This window comes from Pseudopodoces humilis, chromosome 4 (genome assembly GCF_049639895.1).
Source record: "Pseudopodoces humilis isolate 2021_Gansu_Grassland_sample_001 chromosome 4, ASM4963989v1, whole genome shotgun sequence".
NCBI classification, from domain to species: domain Eukaryota; kingdom Metazoa; phylum Chordata; class Aves; order Passeriformes; family Paridae; genus Pseudopodoces; species Pseudopodoces humilis.
In genome coordinates, this window is record NC_142203.1 from 54478491 (window position 1) to 54497109 (window position 18619).

The 18619-nt window shown below is 42.2% G+C and overlaps 1 protein-coding gene and 1 pseudogene across 4 annotated transcripts in view; both read right to left on the reverse strand.

Annotated features, from left to right (window-relative positions):
* Positions 1-3016, reverse strand: LOC102102770 (uncharacterized; annotated as a pseudogene).
* The window catches only part of LHFPL2 (LHFPL tetraspan subfamily member 2), a 120077-nt gene continuing 101458 nt past the window's right edge, over positions 1-18619 (reverse strand). For 3 of the 4 annotated variants that reach the window (XM_005530067.3, XM_014258871.2, XM_088054030.1), the window contains 2 exons: positions 16859-17628; positions 1-3304 (listed from right to left, as the gene is read on the reverse strand). In XM_005530067.3, the coding sequence (XP_005530124.1) occupies positions 3048-3304; positions 16859-17288 (687 nt within the window). In that variant the 5' untranslated portion in view covers positions 17289-17628 and the 3' untranslated portion in view covers positions 1-3047. Of the gene's footprint in view, positions 3305-16858; positions 17629-18203; positions 18282-18619 lie in introns of those variants that run through there. The other variant, XM_088054031.1, reaches the window with a different exon arrangement.

Sequence of the window (18619 nt, forward strand, 5' to 3'; positions counted from 1 at the left end):
AATGGTCTATGGCACTTTATTGAATATAAGTTTAAGAAGTTGATGAAACCACAGATGTTTGAAGAAATCTTCAATACCACAAAAAAAACTTAACTAATTGGCACACAGGTTTAAAGAATCCACAGCAAATTCCTCTAGATCCTATGCAGTGCATGTGCATTAAGAAGCAGTTACACTCTGCAGCCCCCTCATGAAGTCAATTAAATTAGCTTTAAGCTGATTTTTCTTTTTTTCTTTCCCAAAGTGCCTTTGAAAGCTACTGCTGAGGTGAACTTCAGGAGCAATTTAAACAGCTGTGAAATTCAGTGAGTGCACCCTGCACCTGAAAACCTCATCCAGGGAAAAAAAAATTCTCAATATATACCACCTTATCACTTGCTAGAAAAACAGAACCCTGAGAAAAGAAATTCTGACTATTTCTCCTCTGTACTTCTTCCCAGCCTGTCTTCTATCTGTGCTATGTGATGAACATGGATATTCTTGCAAGTTAGTTAATTATGCTGTTGCAGAGCAAGCTGATAATATACCAGCAACAAGCGGAAAAGCTGGTTCTTTTTGCTTATGAATGCAAACAAAAGCAGTATGTGCCACTGAAAATCTCTCCTTTGTACTTAAAAAAATCAAACCTAAACAAAAGGTACTATTGAAATTTTTTTAGCCATGTGGATTGCAGCAGAGGTCAGCTAGTAACATGAATGAAGGTTGTTCATTGTTTACTTCTCAGGCAGAGCAGAGTATGCCCTCTCGACCTTTGTGAGAACTGACCTGACTAATCAAGTGCTTAAGCCAAAGCAGCATTTTTCACTCTAATACTGTGTCAAGACTTGTTGGCAGTGGTTACCTGGACTTTGGATTGCTACCCATCTAAGGAAGCTAAAACTGTACATCTGCTTAGTAATTCATTTTTAGCTGGTTGATAAGGTACTCGTACAACTGCTTGTCCCCTTTTTCCCAACAGCAGGGCTCCCAAGGACAGGGCAGAGCTGAGCTGGTGGCCCAAGTTCAGTGTCTGCTCCAGCAGGGGTACAGGAGGGATGCATGGAGGAAGCCTTGCTGGACCCCAGGTACAAGGCCAGTACACGTCCTTCAGATGTATGGGGTGTCTATGGGGCAAAGCCAACAAGACAAACACAGGTGTGGACGGGGTGTGCGGGCTGTGATTTTCATCCTCAGGCACCACTTTGTACTGGCAATTTTGCTTTATTAAAATCTTGGTTTGTGCAGGCAATTGGTCCCTGACAGTAACTTTTGGAGGGGATTTAAATTCAGTATTTAAAAGAACAGTTTTAAAGTAGAAGATGGTGGATGTGGGTTGCAGGAGCAGGTGAATGCAAGAGGCTAGGTTAAAACAATCCCTTTTTGAATACAGGCAGAAGTTGACCTTGTTGCACTGCGTCTCAGAGGTCACGTGTATCTGTCCAGCACGCAGGCTGCAGGCAGAGGTGCAGGCTGGGAGCTGCTCTGTGTCTGTGGTGGGCAGCAGATGCTGGATGGGGACCCAGCTTCATGACTGTTCACCTCCAGGACCTCCAGGCTGTCCTGGGCCCGCTGTCAGGACTGCTGAACAGCACTTGTGCACGTCAGCAGTGCATTGAAAGCAGCTACCTACCTGGACAGTAACAATTTTTTTAATAATAATGGCACATTTTAAAGGACTGGCCAGGCAAAAACAAGGATCTCTGCTTTGTGTAATAGTGAAGCAACACTGTCACTGGATGATGTTAAACTACCATGAAATAAGAAAAGCAATATAAAATTCATCTAGTATTTAATTAGAACTACTTCTTGGATGAATTATCCCCAATGCTCCTGTGGCACATTTGAATCATTCCTGTGTTTGTTACAATACCTTACAAACTTGCTATCAGAAGTAGTTCTAGTAAGTGGGGCAACACCACAAATAACACAACCAGCTGGCTTTGAGAAAAAAATGGCATTTGTGGCAAGGTCTGTTTAATTTCTGCTGATTTAGTTAGAAAAAGGTCTACTACTACACATACACAAAAAAAAATAAAATAAAATAAAATAAATTTAAAAAAAGGAAAAAAATTCTTCCCAGCCATATAGAATTTGTCATGGCTTTCTGAAAAATTTAAATTTCCTAAAGACTCATTTGCCTGTGGGTCATGAGACAGACTGATCTGTAGACTGGGAATGATGTATCACTGACCAGAGAAAAAGTAACACCGTTGAAGTACAATGTGAAATCCACTGTTGTAGGAGAGACTGCAGCCCAGGTAAGGCTGATACTGTGGGGAGCTGTTGTCTGCTTGGGATTTCAAGTTCTGATAAAGGCTGTAGAAATATTTCTGTTTTATCTGAATCATGTGAGAGCCAGTCTAGCAACAGCTTCTCTGTCTAGTCAGCGGAAACAATATTTACCTGCTAAGTAACAAGCTGCACACACCTTGTGCTCTAAAGTTTCAAGAGAGAGAAACCTGGCAGGCACTTCACTTTCTAAATGCCTAAAGATTGGTGTAAACATCAGTTTTGCTCTCTCCAATATAAAGTTAATATCCAAGAAGGCACTGTACTTCTAGGAAGTTCAGTACCAAAAAGCACCTCCATGAAAATGGTACTAAACCAGGTGATGGTGAAGAAATATTCACCAGTGAGGGAAGCCCTTGGAAATCCAGCCTCATTAAAATAGGCTTCTCTTTTGCTTGAGAAAAAATAATGTGCTGGCTTTTATTATTTTAAACTCAAATTCTTCAAAGTGACCAAGGTGGGTTAGGCAATCCGATCAATCAGAATGTGTCAGTTTTAACAATATTCCTGCTATATACATGTGATTGATTACTCACATCCCCAGTTGGATTAATATATTCCACTGTGTCCTGATCACAGAATGAAACTAAAAATATCCCCAAGTATTTACATTCTGCTTTCTTGGGATCCTTTCTCTGATCCTCATTGCCCAGCAAAGAATAAAGACCCTTTCAGTAGTTCACGGCTGGAATGCATGGGGCTCAATCACACAAATGGTAAAAACAGGTAAATGGATCTGCTTGTCCAGTCAATGGTGGTGTTATTTTCCCCCACTGGAGTTAAAGGAGGCAGATAAGGTTTTTTCCTTCTTCTATTTCTTCTTGCACTTTGTCACTGGATGTGGCTATTTCAGCTTGTGCCGAGAAGACCGCACAGATGAACGTCAGAACAGTGCCGCCGATAGCTGTGTAGAAAGCCCAGCCCAAGGAGCAGTCTCCTAGTTTGTAAGCAGAAGCATAAGGTCCACAATAGCTTATCGCCTTCTGGCATCCCCAACCTGCAGGGTAAAGTATCAAGCCTAAGATAAGGAAGAGCCCTAGAAATAAAAACAGAAAGAAGTTTAATGAACAATCAGTTTAACACCAAATGCAGCACATCTAGGAATGGTTATTATGGTCACCAATACTAGTAATTTACCAAGATTAGGAGAAAACCGCCATCTCATCCATCCATCTTTCCTTTACTGATTGTTCCCTAGCATATGCCATGCAGTCTTTTAACCAAATTCGAAGCTACCCTGTCATTTATGTTGTAAAAGGTTTATTTTTTATAATAATTTCCTAGTTCCTTATTTAAGCCTCTGTACTATTCCTACATCCTTTGCTCTCACACATTATTGCTGCAAATACAGTGTGTAAAATTTTCAAGCATGTCCACCTACTGCTTATGCTTGCAGATCTTAAAAAACGTAGTAATACTTGCATCCACTTTTGATTTTATATTTGGCTAGTCCTTATTCAGCTTTATTTAGCCATTCACCATAAACATGTTTGAGTTTTTTCTTCTGGATTTTGCCTACATTGATTTTCTTGCCTGGAAAAAACCAAAAGACGAAAAGCAGACAAACACCCCCCTCCCAACAAACCAAACCAAAGCAAAAAACAAAACATAAACGAATTTAAAATGTCCAACAAAACAAACAAAAAAGCCCAAGCAAAAAAAAAACCAAAACCAAAACAAACAATAAAAAACAAACAACAAAAAAAGCCCTCACACTTCTACTTTTTTGGGCACATTAGGACATGGCAGAAAAATAATACTGCCAGTTCACTAAGCTGCTGTCAGAGGGATTCTGGAGTCAGCCTCAAACAAACAGAACCAAGTACCCACAGCCAGTGCGTACATAACTCTGGGATCTTCCAAGCAGGCAACTGACCACTTAAGAAGGAAAGCACTTTCCTAGTGATGGCAGGGGCAAAATCCTCAACTCCCTGTATTTCTAAACAGCCCAAACACTCTGGTGTGCCTCAGGCTGGAAGTGAAAAGCTCAGACTAGTTGTTTTGCCACAGGTTATCTCTCTTATTCACAGGTTTCTCTCTGAAGACCATCTAGCAGTGAAGGGCTTCATTAAGGAAATTGAAAGTCTCATAAGTGTCCCTGCACAAAGAAATGTGTCTTTGCACAAAGAAATGGGATTTAATCAAAATGTCTAATATGCTAGTGGCTACAGTGCTTTCTTATGGGCACTAAAAAAAAAGTCATAATGAATTAAGCACATACCTCCCTCCAACAAGGAATGTAGGAAGGAGCTAAACATAAGAAAGAACAGATCACAGTATCAAAATTTGCTTTCTGTTTACCTTAAAAATTTATTTAAAAGAACTGAAAGTTATGAAAAACAGTTTTTGTTTAAATACAACTAGTTTATCCAGAAAATGAATATAGCCTTCCAGATCCCATAAATGTTTCTCATTAACTTTTCCTGCACTTTAGAGCCCTTTATTAACCTGCTAGCCTGATGAAAACAGGCTAAAAGTGCTGTCACCTTCTAGAAGTAGGCTAAAAGTTGTGCACAAAAAAAGTATTTTTTTTCTTTCCTGTAACCAAGAAATTAGAACAAGTTTAAAGAATTGTTTACATCTTCTTCCCTTCCGTTAGACTAGCACTTAGACTTCTCTGCAGTTATGTTAGGGTTCCTTAATAGTTTGTTCAAAGAAATTCAGCCAGACGCATGAAATTTTCCTCCCCAACAATGAAAAGGTGGGTCTTAGCTAGTAAGCAGTTAATTTACACAAAATGCAAAAAGCATCATCCAACTGTCTAAAATTAATGTCTGTGAATGCCAGACATTTCACAAAAGAAAGTCCTTCCTCCAGCATTTTTCTAATGATGACACAACACCATGGGCATGAATGACCTAAATGTCAATACTCTTTGGGGCGGCAAAATCCATTAGTGAGTGATATCTGTTCTCTGTGGAGGGATTTCATCACTGCTTACATTCAAGAACAAATGACAAATTTTATGCAGTGTTTCCTGGCTGGCTGGCCAAATACATTAAGTATAACGTATTGCTTTATCTTGGACAGACCTGGATAAGCTGTGCATTCATCCTGCTGAGCCCTGCAGCCATTTCAGACTAAACACCAGCAGCTCCTTCTCCTCTATTCATCACTAGTTTCCTGTTCTGCAACCGGTATGACCGCACTATGTATCTTTCTGACTGCACATTGGTATGGGCCAGTTGCTGCTTCCTGTAATGATCACAAGCCCTTTGGCTGGTAAAAATCACCATCACTGAATCAAGGAGCTGGATCTGAAATGTCAGCGTAGCTGCTGCCAAGATGGAAGTTTTTTAAGTTTACCACTCCATCACTCACAAACCTAGAGAGCTTCTGTTTAACAGCAAACCTGGCTTATGGCTGAGTATCACAAGCAGGACCAACAAGACATATCCATCACTTTTTATCAAAACTAGAGCACTGAGCAACTCCTGAGAGTCACTGGTTCATGGAATGTATGCCCCAAGCTGAAAAGCCATTACCCAAAACTCAGGCACTCAAAAGGCACAGCACTGCTGCCAAATGTAGGCATCAGGACTTTACTGACTTAGACCTTTTTTTTTCAATTTTTTCAGAAAATTCCTGAATATATAGATCGAATAAGTACTACAGAAGGTCATAATTTGATAAACTTCGCAGATGAAAACAAAATCCGGAGGAAAGGCTTAACTATAGATTTGAATAGAGTCAGAGTTTGTACATGATTTCAGACAGCTGTGTAACTCCTATGCTGGATCAGCATAATAAAACAAAAAAAAATTAAAAAGTACTATTTTCACTATCAAACCTCCTTTCTACTACTCCATTTCAGTGCAGACAGAAAGCATCTCATAAGCCTCTTAGGACTATCTCTAGTTTTTATCACAATTTCTTATTTCATGAGTAACTGGTTCCTGCTTGACAGGAAAAGTAGATAAAGATTATTCCATTAAGTCAATTCAGAATACCCTCAGCAGAAAGGCACTCCTTTGGTTCATGCTAACAGCATAGTGGAGAGGCACAGGCCCCTCATCACATATTCAGCTCAAAGCTTCAATATCTAGAGCAATGGGTAAGCTGTGCAGGGTCCCTGACTCTCCTGATATTTTTATATATAAAAAGGAGTGCTCAATTAAAGAGAAGCCTTGCTTCCTGCTACCTAATATCTCAGAAGAGACAGTCACAGAGCTCATCTCAATAGCTCTACAGCTTGAACAAGACTGGCAGATGATGCTCCACCACCCACTAATAGTGCAGTCCATTGCCTGAATTTCTTGAAATAGAAGACAGCAAACCAAAGCACTTAACTGTTCAACCACTGCAGCCAGACACCCCTCAAAAAGAACCACCCCCTCTCCTCCTGGGAGCACAGATGCAATGGGACAAGGAGGAAAAAATTACCTTCTGCTGATAGTTTGCCTTGAGAAATAGCTAGCAGGAGAACAGCAAATTAGAGTGGGGCTTTTTTCTTAAAAAAATCAGTTTTTGTTTGTCCCTGTGTCTTTGAAGAGAAGCCAATACTCAAGAGAAATAATAGAGAATAAAATTTGAGTGCTCTATCTGAACAAGTTTTCTACCATGAATCTTTTCAGTTCTTCATGCTGCTGTACAAGAAATGATTTTTAATTCACAGCCATCCTACCTGTGGAATTAGTGCTGTTTGTCCACCCTGCTGGGAGAAAAAAATCCACTCTGAAAACATTACAAGGTGTTTCCCACTGTGCTCCTCTACAGGCTCACAGAGCTCATGCTCGCATTGTTCTAGATTTAACCCCCTCTCTGGGCTCAGCTGCACTGCTGAAACTGCATCTTCTGCTGTACACATATTGCTGGTCCTACTTTTTTAGCAACACAATCACACTTCTTGAAACCAGTATGACAATTTTTCAAAATTTCCTTTTTGTTAGTTGTTGCCAGTTGTCAGTTACCTTTCCTCTTAGGAATTCTCTAAAAGAGGTTTGAAAGAACATCACACAATGTTGCAAGATGCCTGGGTATGACATCAGAAAACTGTTCAAATTACTTTTCTACCCAGAGACATCACCTAAAACTCTTTGGTGTAAGTTCTGTCAGCAGAGAACATTTTTACATCTTTCACTGAAGGCAATTTGGCCACATAACCTTTTATTATCAGGCCCTAATTACTTGCTTTCAAAAAGATGCCTTTATGAGATTTAGATTTCAATACTAAATTGCTATGTATCTCCTGATTACAACAGCCTATTAAACATCAGGTGTTCTTTACTTAAATGGTGTAAAAGCTACTCCTTTCTCCTAACACACCAAAGCAAACCTTACAGTACACTGAGAACATCAATATCGATGTAGCAGACTGCATCACTATGCAAAAATATTTCAGAAGACAGTTCATTCACGCTTTTTCTATAGAAGACTTTTTGCACTTGTGCACCAAGTACAGGCCTGCAGCTGCAGCAAGCTGCAGCAAAGCTTCTCCTGGTTTTCATATACTGCAGCAGTGCTGCCAGGTCAACATTGTGGAAAACCAACAGACCGGCCTCTCATCATGGGCATTTTTATGTCACATTATGAGCTGGGGTCAGATCTGAGGAAAACCTCTTTTGTTCCCTGGAAGGAACCTTTGAGACAGGGGGTAGGGCAGAGGCTTGTTTAGCCAAATGAAGGTATGCTATTTAGTTTTGACAGTCTCCTGTGCCGCTGCTGTTGTGCCATATTAAACAGAGCATATACTAACAAAGCCGCTTTCCATTGCAAAGCCTGAAACTATCTACTCATTTCCTAGAAAAATAGTAAAAAAAGCTTTAAAATACTGCTGAAGAAGCAGGAAATTAAGCAGCTGTGATCAATGAGGTGGCACTGCAATAGGCTCCTATGGAGCAGCACAACTGAGCTGCAACATTTTAAGAGAGGAAAAAGGGTAAAAGAGTAAAAGCAGGGAGGGACTAGCTTTGCAGTGCAGTGCAGGTGGGCTGCATCCCCAGTGGCACTGATCCTGATTGTTTTCATCTTCTGCAAAACCACAGGAGGTTAAGAATCAGTCCAGGAACACTGCATCAGCCAGACACGCTGCCTTTATTGCTATTGCTCACATTTCCACATGTGCCACATCAGCCACCTGAACCATTTAATGTGTTAAATATCTGTACAAATGCACTAGTGTAGCTCAAGACAAGGAGGCTTTCCCACATGCAAATTTTTAGGGATTTAGCAGGGATGCTACCAGGTTACCACTCGTGCACTTTTGATCACTTTGCCCCCTGACAGATGAAGGGACAGCCTCCTACTTGGCAGCTACACAACAGACACCTTCAGCCTGTGAAATGACTCAGTAATACCATTTCAATCAGATGAGAGTTCAAGGCTCAGGTCTGCTGACATGGTGCTTCTAGCACTCCACACTGGCTATAGGAAAAGCACAAGATACTGAACGGAGCACTGCCTGCAGTACCCACAGCACAGGGCCACAGACCTGCCTCTGCAGTTACTCTTTACCCCCCTGGATGGCTGCCAGACCCACCAAATGCAAGCAGCTGACCAGAGGCAAGTAGGTCTTTGTCCAGAAAGAGAGGGGAGACTTTGCATGCCCTAGTGCCTTGGAAATGGCCTCTGGCCCACTTTTAAACACTACATAAGAAACAAAAGAAAAATTGACAGCATTATGAAGATCAATGCTTTAAAAAGCCTGCCTGGACACCACAGTTGGTGCAGGCTAACACAAGCAGATGTGTTTTGGGGTAAGTTAGCTGTTGAAGGGGGGAGGGTTGCCAGCAGGCAGTGCAGTGAGGCAAGTGCACACCTTCATACTTTCAATGAGTGCAGATGATTGCGCACATATATGGATTTCAGTGTAATGAAATCAGGGATACTCTAAGCTAGGGCAGGAGAATTAGCAGTTTAATCCTACAACCAGGTGATGGCTCAAAACCCATATGGATTTTTTTTTCCCTTTAAAATTGTCCCAGGGCATGCACTTACCAGAAGAAAAAATATTTCCCTAAACCTAATATTTCCTCAGCTTGGGGAAGGAGCTGTCTTCCCCAAGCTGAGGAAGTGGTTAAGGTCCCTACTGTCATGTTTCTTTTCCCATGCAAAAATTTCCTATGCAAATCAGAGATATTTATACATTACCAAACCTATGCAAACATCTAATGGCATTACTGCAGTTGCAGTCTGGAAGCAGAGGTAGAAATACAGTGCGGGGGACTACTGGTGGGACACTCAACCATTATGTTTTACTACCCCCCAAAAAAGCCACAAAATAACTGTTTATTAGCTCAAAGTGAGGAATTTGGGGGTTGTTTATTATATTGGTATAATCTTACTGCTTATACTTCTCTGAAGTGAAGCCTGAGCCTGCAGACTGCTGTTTCATTTAAGAGAAGATAAATTCACCATTAGTTTTTAATAATTTTTATGTGTGTGGTGAGAGTGCCCATTAGTTGGGAGGAAAGAAAATGTGTAGACTCAAAGTAAAATCAGTCCCAAGCCCTGAAATGACACTGGGGCCTCTTTGCTAGCTGTCAGCCGTGTAAACTCACCACACTCTGGGGGCTCCCATGTGATGGCTGTCAACCCAGCAATTAAGTCAAGATAAAGCAACTTGCAGGGCAGAAGCCAAATGTTTACAGGTTTCAGCAGTACCGGGGTAAACGAAGACTCTCCACTCATTGGGCCATTGCTCAGGCACCACTCATATTTTACCTTAAAACCCAGTAAAGCACTGAGTATTTTTAATCCAGGACAAGGCAATAAAAGGCTCAGTCAATGCTCCTAAATGAGAAATTCAGTTGTGGGTGGTAAATTCAGGAGATTCCTGAATCAGGGAAGAAAAGGCCATGTCAAATATTCTGTTTATTACAGAAGCAGAGGCGAAGACTGAGTCTATTTCCTACCATTCACCATAACTTTTTCCACTGCTGTTCCACCAGTGAATGCCATTGCCTCCAATCACTCAAGCTGGATTAGCAGAAAGGGAAAGAAATACGACTATAGCTCAGTAAGGGAGGCCAAAACAACCACCTCCCTGAGCTTAAACAGAGGTAAAAGGGACCTTTTTCCAGGCCTTAGCAGGTCACCTTTTTCATGGCCTTACATTTCCTCAATACTGATCCCATAGTACAAGCAACCTCAGTTTGGGGGTAGGGGAGAGGAGCTGCAGAGGAACTAGGACTCAGCCTGAAGGAAAAGGCAAACGGAGATGCAGGAAGGGGAGAATTTCCTGTGGCTTCATGAGATATGCAGCAGCAGAGTGCAGGGCATCTGTACTGGGTAAGAAAGCACAACTCAAATCCACTTTATTTCCTCACCACCTCATAAGGAACACCAAAGACAGGAGCTAAGCAAAAGCTAGCCTTCTTTCTTAAAAGAGCTCCTTTCTTCTTTTTCTTGTGTTTGAGTGAAAACACAGCATTTGCTAAGTTTAAATATTTTCCTTGTGTTTCCATTCCACATACAAATAGCAGCATCTGTCTTGGCTCTGAGGCCTAGAACCAAAAATCTGACAGAAACAGAGCCCTTGTGCCCTTCTGATATCCCCACAGCCTCTGGGTATCACCAGCACTCTTTCCCACATCACCAGGGCAGGGGTGTAAAGAAGTGCTCAGCATTTCACCTATGCTGGTAGGAGACCTCAGTGTGCATATGCACCACGGTAAAATGTTTCTCAGTGGGTAGCATGGGAGTCTCTTTCACACTAAGTGTTGTTTTTGGAAGAGATTTATGCTTGCCAAGGTGATCAACTGCCAAACTTGATCACTGAAAACCTAAAATTTTTGTTTATTTTTCTATTCATTTTAATCTGCTGTGTGTCTGCTGCTTTCCAAGTACCCACCTTGATAGTGCAGGAGATGAGTCAACTACCAAATCTAACAAAACACTGAAATCTTCATTTTATTTCTTTGAAGTTACTAATGGTCTCCCTCAGGCTCAATAGCAATTTAGCGCTTGAACTCAGTTTTCCTTCCCTGGCATATTCCAAGACAGCAGTCCCCTTTTCTTGAACTTTCAGCAGCCAAGTGTGTATTAGATATCATGCTGGCATTGGTCCATATAGGTTACAGGAAGCACTACACCGCAGACAGCAAAAGCAGTTCAGACTGTCAGGATTTCCATCAGAAATCCCTCTCCCCTCCTTTTTTTCTTTCTTCCCACCCCAAGAATTCAGAATTCTGGCATCAGAAAAGAAAAACTCTGAGCTGAATCCAAAGAGGAAATATGCTTTCTGAAAAATGCATGCTCTGCGTTTTAGAAAGACAAACAAGAAGCTTCCTTGCCTTCAAGGGCAAAACCACTCTTGCTCTGCTCTCCTACTGCTTGGGCTCCCTGGCTGTGCAACAGCTTCTGTTGCCTGCAGGCAACATCAGCTTACAAGGTGCTTTCTTCCTTATTCACCAGTTTGTCTCTTTCTCAGACAAAATAATGCCTTTGTACAGGGTGATGCCACTTATAAACAAATATGCTAAACATTGCTGCAACTACTGTAACCTTTTCTGTTATGGTCTGGATATGAAAGAGCTCTAGAAGCCTCATGCCCCTTCTACCACAGCTTGTGTCTCCTGCTTTTTCTCCCCTCTATGATGAAAGGCCTGGCTGACTTCCCACTTCCTCCCCAGCTTCTTCCTCCACAACTCCCACCGGCCTCATTAACTTCGAGCAGCCAGGAGTCTGCAGTCACAGGGCTGCACACACCATGAGCCCACCCTGTGCGGCTGGATCCTACTTCTCCCACCCCCACAAGCAGCTCCAGATCCTCATCCCCTTCAGATGGTTTGTATCACACTCTGCTCAGGCCATCTTCCTAATCCCAAAATGAAAACGATGCCAAGTAAGTATAACAGGCTGAACAATTTCTCAGCTCAAGAGATGTAAAACAAACTCTTTCAGCAGCAAAATCAGAATGTTACACACACAGCTGGTTTGAAATGGAATTTCAAACAGAATTTCTCTTCATTTTAGAAAGCTGCAGAGAAGTTTCCTAAGATTTGATGGTAAAGTTGTACTCCTGGAACTGAACAATTGGCCAAGGTACCGCAGCAGCTTCTGATGGAGGAACCTTCCCACCAAGAAGGGAAAAGGAGAAGACATGCACAGTCACAGAGAGAAACCATAAAAAGGTGAGAAGAAAGAATGCAGAAGAGCTCTTGAGATACCTGAGAAGAGAAAGTGCTGTAGAAGAGGTATCATTGCTTGGGACTGAGCAGGGCAGCTGTCAGGGAAAAAACAAACAGCTCTTGAAAGAGAAGCTGAGTCATTCACCAGCAATGCTGGAGGAGAAACTGCTGGGGTGAGAGAGAGAGACCCAAAGCGGCAGCATCTGGGCCCAAGCAGACACACTTCAACTCAGCATCCAAGGGATTAATGCTCTCTGACCTGCCTGCAGCAGCCTTTGAAAACACCTCTGAAAACAGAGAAACCTCTGCTTTGCCTGACTGGACATCTACCTGTTAAAGATGCAACTGCCAGTGGGACAGCCAGCTAAGGCACACGACAGCAAACTGCAGCCATGCATTCACCTGAATGAACCAGAGACACTCCTCGGTGTGCACCTGGGACACAGCTGGTCTTCTGACTGATTGCAACCCAATTTTTACATGCTTTTTTTCTGCATGCTTCTGTCAAGCCCCATTAGAGCTAGGAAACAGCAGGCTGTGAGCAGAGGAAGAGATGAGGAGGGGGTGACCCGTGAGAGGCCTCCCAGATGAAGCCATCAGCACCCTGGTAAGATTTTAGAGAAGAGGAACTATTTTTATCCTCTTTTGGTAAATGTTCCTGGCAAGGCAGCCCTGCTCCAGCACAGCAAAAGAGCAGTAAAAGAAACTGAACTCCCAAACCCATTTGCCTTCCTGACATGTCAGCTCCATTTCCCCACTGCTCTCCACAAAGCTTTTACAGGCACATGATTTCAAGTTCCCCACAAAAAAACAGGGGCTTGCTCAAGTTTGGTGGTTGATATAATATTGGTGCAGCTAATTTAGTTTCCTCCCCCTGGTGTGCAGTCTGGGTGCTGCTGGTGCATTGTGGCCCAGCTGCAAGTCAGGCAGACACTGGCTGTGGGGAAGGGGTTGTGTCTGCCCAGCCATGTGTCAAAGGCCAAAAAAGGAAGCCAAGTTGTTGATTATGAACTTCATAAAGGAAACGATCAGCGATGAAAGCCAAACTTGGTTTAGGCTCTATCCTAAGCTCTCCCCACCTTCCTTTGAGGCTAGGTTATGTTTATATTGTATTACTTAGCAACAAAGTGAAGTACACAAGCCCAAATAAGACTTGTAAACACATATGCAACTACACTATAGACTTATCAAGGTGTGTCAGTACAGGATCACCGATTATTTACTTCCTATAGCTACGTGACTACTGTGAAAATTTACTTTGAATTGATTCTCATCAGTTAGCATGTACAAATATCCTTCCTCCTCCAGCCTCTGCATTTCAAGTGATTCACAGACTAAAATTAGAATACTTTCCCTAAAAACACATACAAATGAAAGACTGTCTGGTCTTCTTGCTGCTGGATATTAATTATCTATTCAATTGCATGTCTCCATTCTCTGCGCTCTCTAAAGCAGAGAAAAGGTGCTTATCCAGATGAAACAATCCTCAAACATCTCTAAAACCAGGGCTATTGATTACTGTTTCTACAGCTGCAGAATGAAAGGCATTGCAGTCTGAAAGTAAAGTGGTAGAAGTTCTTGCTCTATAACAAAGAAATTACAGGAGTTTAAACAAGACCCATATTTTCTTCCTTTATGGCCTCATACTCCTCATTTTCTGCCACAAAAATAATAATAATAAAAAAAAATTCCTATGGTCCAGATATATGTATGGCTTCCTCCTGTTGATCTGAATGCACATTTGTTCAAGGGCCGTAACAGAAAAGATGTTGCTTTCTGTTCTGTAATTTCACCGTAGGCATCATCCACAACCAATCTTGCTAGACTGGAAAGATGTATCCGGTGTCTGTTATTGTTTTGTCATGATGAATTCCAGGAATAAAGTAGGTTGTTGTATGTTTTTAATTATATTAAATCTCTGCTGCAAAGATGTAGAGATTTTAAATGAGGTTAAGTCTGCAAGATCCTGAGTTCCTGTAGATGACTCTACCATGTGTGCATCTCATGTTTGAAAAGGAGATGTTTGAAATATTTGCAAATATTGTACTGATACAGGCTGATTAACAAAATTATTTTTTGAATTCTTCTTGTACACTTACTAAAAATGTAATGGTTCACATTAGAAAGAATGATGCTATGCTTAAAATTATTAAGGCACAGTTATAACTTGTTTTCTGGTCAGGGCATTAGTGTATCTATCATAATCCCTGTTTGAATTAGCCATGCTGACAACTGTCCCTCTTGAGCAACTTTCTTAAGCATTATTCAAAACTCAGGAACTGAGAAAGTTTAAATTAGCAGCCATCATTAGTCATAAGGAAAATAACAGCAACTAAGTAAGCAGATGCTGTGATACTACTGGCACAAAAATAGCCCAATAAAGCTAATCTTGAGAAAATGAGCTGTGAGCCACAAGATGCCTGGCTGTAAATACTGGCACTTCTACTTCTCACACCAACATTTCAGTAAAGTGACCTTTCTTTTACCCAGTTTTATGCTGTGTCATTTACCTGAATTGTAAAAAGTGAAGTGCTTGTATCCTCAGTACAGCTTAATGACTGATCTATGCCCTAACACATAAGAAATGTTTTGTCGACTGTACTGTTCAATGTTTTAGGCTACAAGTCCTATTATGGGTACAGCTGGATTGAAAATAAAATATAAAACTGCCTTAGCATGCATTTTCTCACAAGTGCATGGTTTCCAGAACGCTATTCTAAGATACAAGTACCTTCTACCTGCTAACCCTAGGTGACAAACTAGTTACTTTGGGATGGTATCAGAGGTGTAAGTGAAGTCATCTTTTCAAAAGACCCAAATCTGACATGCCAATTTATGCTTCTAAGTAATCTCTCCTGTACAAATACCCCTCCAAAAGAAAACAAGTAATAATTGCAACTCCTGAAAAAATAGTTATGGACTATTTCTGAAGTATGGAGTAAGAAAGCAAGAAACTAACAACTTCCCCTGGCTTAATCTGCACTGCCAAGCTGCTTCCTTGTCACACTGCTTCTGACAAATTCTGTACACCAGGAGTGACTACAGCAAAAACTTGTCTTGTTCATCTAAAGGACCTAATATGCTAATTGTATGCCATCAGATGAATAAAAGCATCTTTAGCCAATCTAGGGATATAATTCTGCTCCAGAAGCACAAACCCTACATTGTGGGTGATGTGAAGTAAGTGTTATGCTTCTACACTGAAGATGAATGAAGTAGGCAAGGGTGAGAGTCACTGTGGTAGTGCTTCAGGAGCCAGCTCCAGCAGTCCCTGGCATGGAACACTGGCTCTGAGGGGTTGCAGCAGGCAGTAAAATCAGTTTTCACCTACTTCCACACGTGTCTTTAGAATAAGATTATGTTAGGTCTCAACTAAACAAATTAAACCATCCAGCTTCAGATAAATATCTATTATTACATCTTCTGTTTAGGTATAGCCATCACAGACATATTTGGCCACCTTAGAGGAGGTGAGAAGGGGGAAAGCTGGATTCACATTTCAAGCAAAACAAGTCAAAACCTAATTTCTGTTGTGATTAATTATGTGAATTGAAAACATCTGCTGAAGAGCCCCACCGAGACAGAAAGAGGAGGTGGCTCTGCTCAAATCCTCCCCCCTCACAGGTCTCTGAGGGCTGCCAGAAGCAAGGCAGAAGACCACTCTCCTCCTCCAGATGAACATGCACACACACAGAGCACAAAAGATGAAAACTTGTGTATGAGACATGTTTTCCCCATGCCTCAGTGGCAAGTACAGAAAAATGAATACTTCTCTAACTAAGGCTGTCCAACCAGGGTTGGTTTACTAACAGTCATTTAACCTCTGTAAAATCTATGGGTTTAAGCAGAAACACCAAATCTCTAGAACAAATTCATCTTTTCACGCAAAGCACAGCTGATCCCTGAACAGTGAAAAGACAAGCTCCCTAGGCTGTGTAATTGCAGCTGAACAATAAGCTGGCTAAAGGACAGGTTTATCTCAAGGTATCACTTGTCAAGCTCACAGCTTTGAAGGAGGCTGCTTAGCATGAAATGCTGGAGGAACTGGGTGTGCAACTAGAACCAGTTCTTAGCCCTGGGGTGGTATTTACTCCCACTGCAGTCATGAAGCCTTTGAGACATCGAGGGAACTGCCTTCAGTCTATGGAAAAATTATTAAAGTAGGGAGAGGGAGATAGACTGCCTTAATATGAGTATTAACTTTGTTCTCTGCTGGTAGCAAAGGAGAGTAGTTTTTGTAGCTGAAAGAAATTCAAACAGAGGGAAAAAAATGAACAGCAAACAAAAGTAATACTGGTCAGTTCATTTTGGCACACATCAGGCTGCAATTCCACTGCCAATGTCAATGTATTACATGCTGTGTAGCTATAAATTTCAGTTATGTTTGAATAAACACCAGCATATAGAATTGCTTTGGGTCTGCCTAATGTAGTCTGTCTGCAGACAGGCCAGAATTGTTGCGTTTCTTCATCTGAATTACCCCAAAATTAAAACTTTAGTTGATCTCAAAGTGCACGTACCTGCAATCCCTTGTAGCAGCCCACAGACGTTAAAAATGCTTTTCTTCATAATGCTCTGCACACACATAGTAAAGACAGACACAAATGCCACAGTGCAGAGAATCATGATTCCCATGGCTAGGAAAATAGCGGTTGCCTGCCAGAACCCACTGGCAATCTCACTGAAGTTTTCAGCGTAAGGACCACAAAGTGTGTCTCGTCTAGAGAACTGCATGTGGGAAATCCTGGTGCAGCGCCCATAGATGCCCAGCGTTGGTCGGTAGGGCTCCTGCGATCCCCCCGTTCTGTTGTCCACCTCCTCGGAGCTTGAAGGCTTTGCCTTGCCAATCAGCCAATCTGCACTCATGAAGGCAATGAGCTCTGCAAAAGCCACCACAATACTCAGGAGAGTCCATAGCATCGACCGACACGTTACAATGACATGACACATATTGATGTCCAGTGCTTGTGATCAGTGCAGCACACTTAAAATCCAGACACAAGGGAGAAAAAAAATTAAAAAGGGAAAAAGAAAATCACTGTGGCTGCTCTGCCTGCTTTCTTGACTCTACCACAAAGGCCAAGATGAAGCTTCTCAGGAGAAAAAGTGAACAGTCTCAAGTTTTGCAAGCAGTACAATCATTTGCTCTCTCTGCTTAGTTCCTTCTTTTTTCTTTCCGGGATGCTGAGCTCTGAAGTATGCTTCTCTTTCTTAATATTCATACTGGCACATGACACTGAAGGCTGGTGGGGGAGGCTACAAGGACTGCCCACTGTTTGACATCACACACCTACAAGAAAAGAGAAAACACATCAGCAGTGAGAAAAAAAGTCATTTCCACCCCCACAACAAACCAAGATCTGGCACAGATTCACATCAACATACAAAGATCTAACAAGGGCTGGTCAAACAGAGCCTGCTGGAAACCTTCCTGTTTTGTTGCAGGGGAGTAATTAATCTCCCCCCCAGTGCTGCTAATACTTACAATATCTGCTGTGCCCTATCCCATGGTGGGTGTTTGCAAGCAAAGGTCCTAGTAACACCCAGCGGTCCCACCCACTCCTACCACCACACCCCCATCATCTTCTTATGGTCCAAATTACCAAGGGTGCTGGCAGTCACCCAGCAAAATGTTTGGACACGTTTAAGCAGTTTCACAGATGTGCAGCTCCTGCCTTCACTTTGGGGAGGCAGCACAGCCCGCCTTCGGGACAGAGGCTGAACACAACTCCACATGCCACGGGCACCTAGGTGCAAGGGGCAAGAATGGAACCTTGCTCCAACCTTCTGGGTTTCTGCTGACGGCAGCTGAGCCAACCCCGCCCCAAGAAGAGGTGAATAAGATTACAGTTGCAGACAGCTCACCCTGTGATGTGGTGACCCCTTTGAAGCCTGGATTTTGCAAGGAGTGGTGCCTCCCTGGGCTTGAGATTGAGGTTTGCACCAGTGTTTCAGGAAAACAATCTGCCTGCAGGTGTGTCACACACCTCATCTTAAACTGCTGCCAGCACTGGTAGACTCTGTTGACTTATGCCATTGTAAAGAGGAATCTGTGCAAAAGAGCCTCAGTCACTGCCAAGGGGCCAAAAGGCCCAGTCAGAGGGGTTGCCAGTCAGCCTTGAGCTTCCTCGCTCCCCTCAATTCCCCTCTTCCACAGCCCAGTGTATGCTGTGACTGCAGGAAAATGTTCCCCAGGGCCTTCCCCAAGCCATTATACTGCCTTTCAGCAGTGGCTGATGACATTCCCAGAGTTACAGTTATCTTAGTACAAGAGGCAGAAA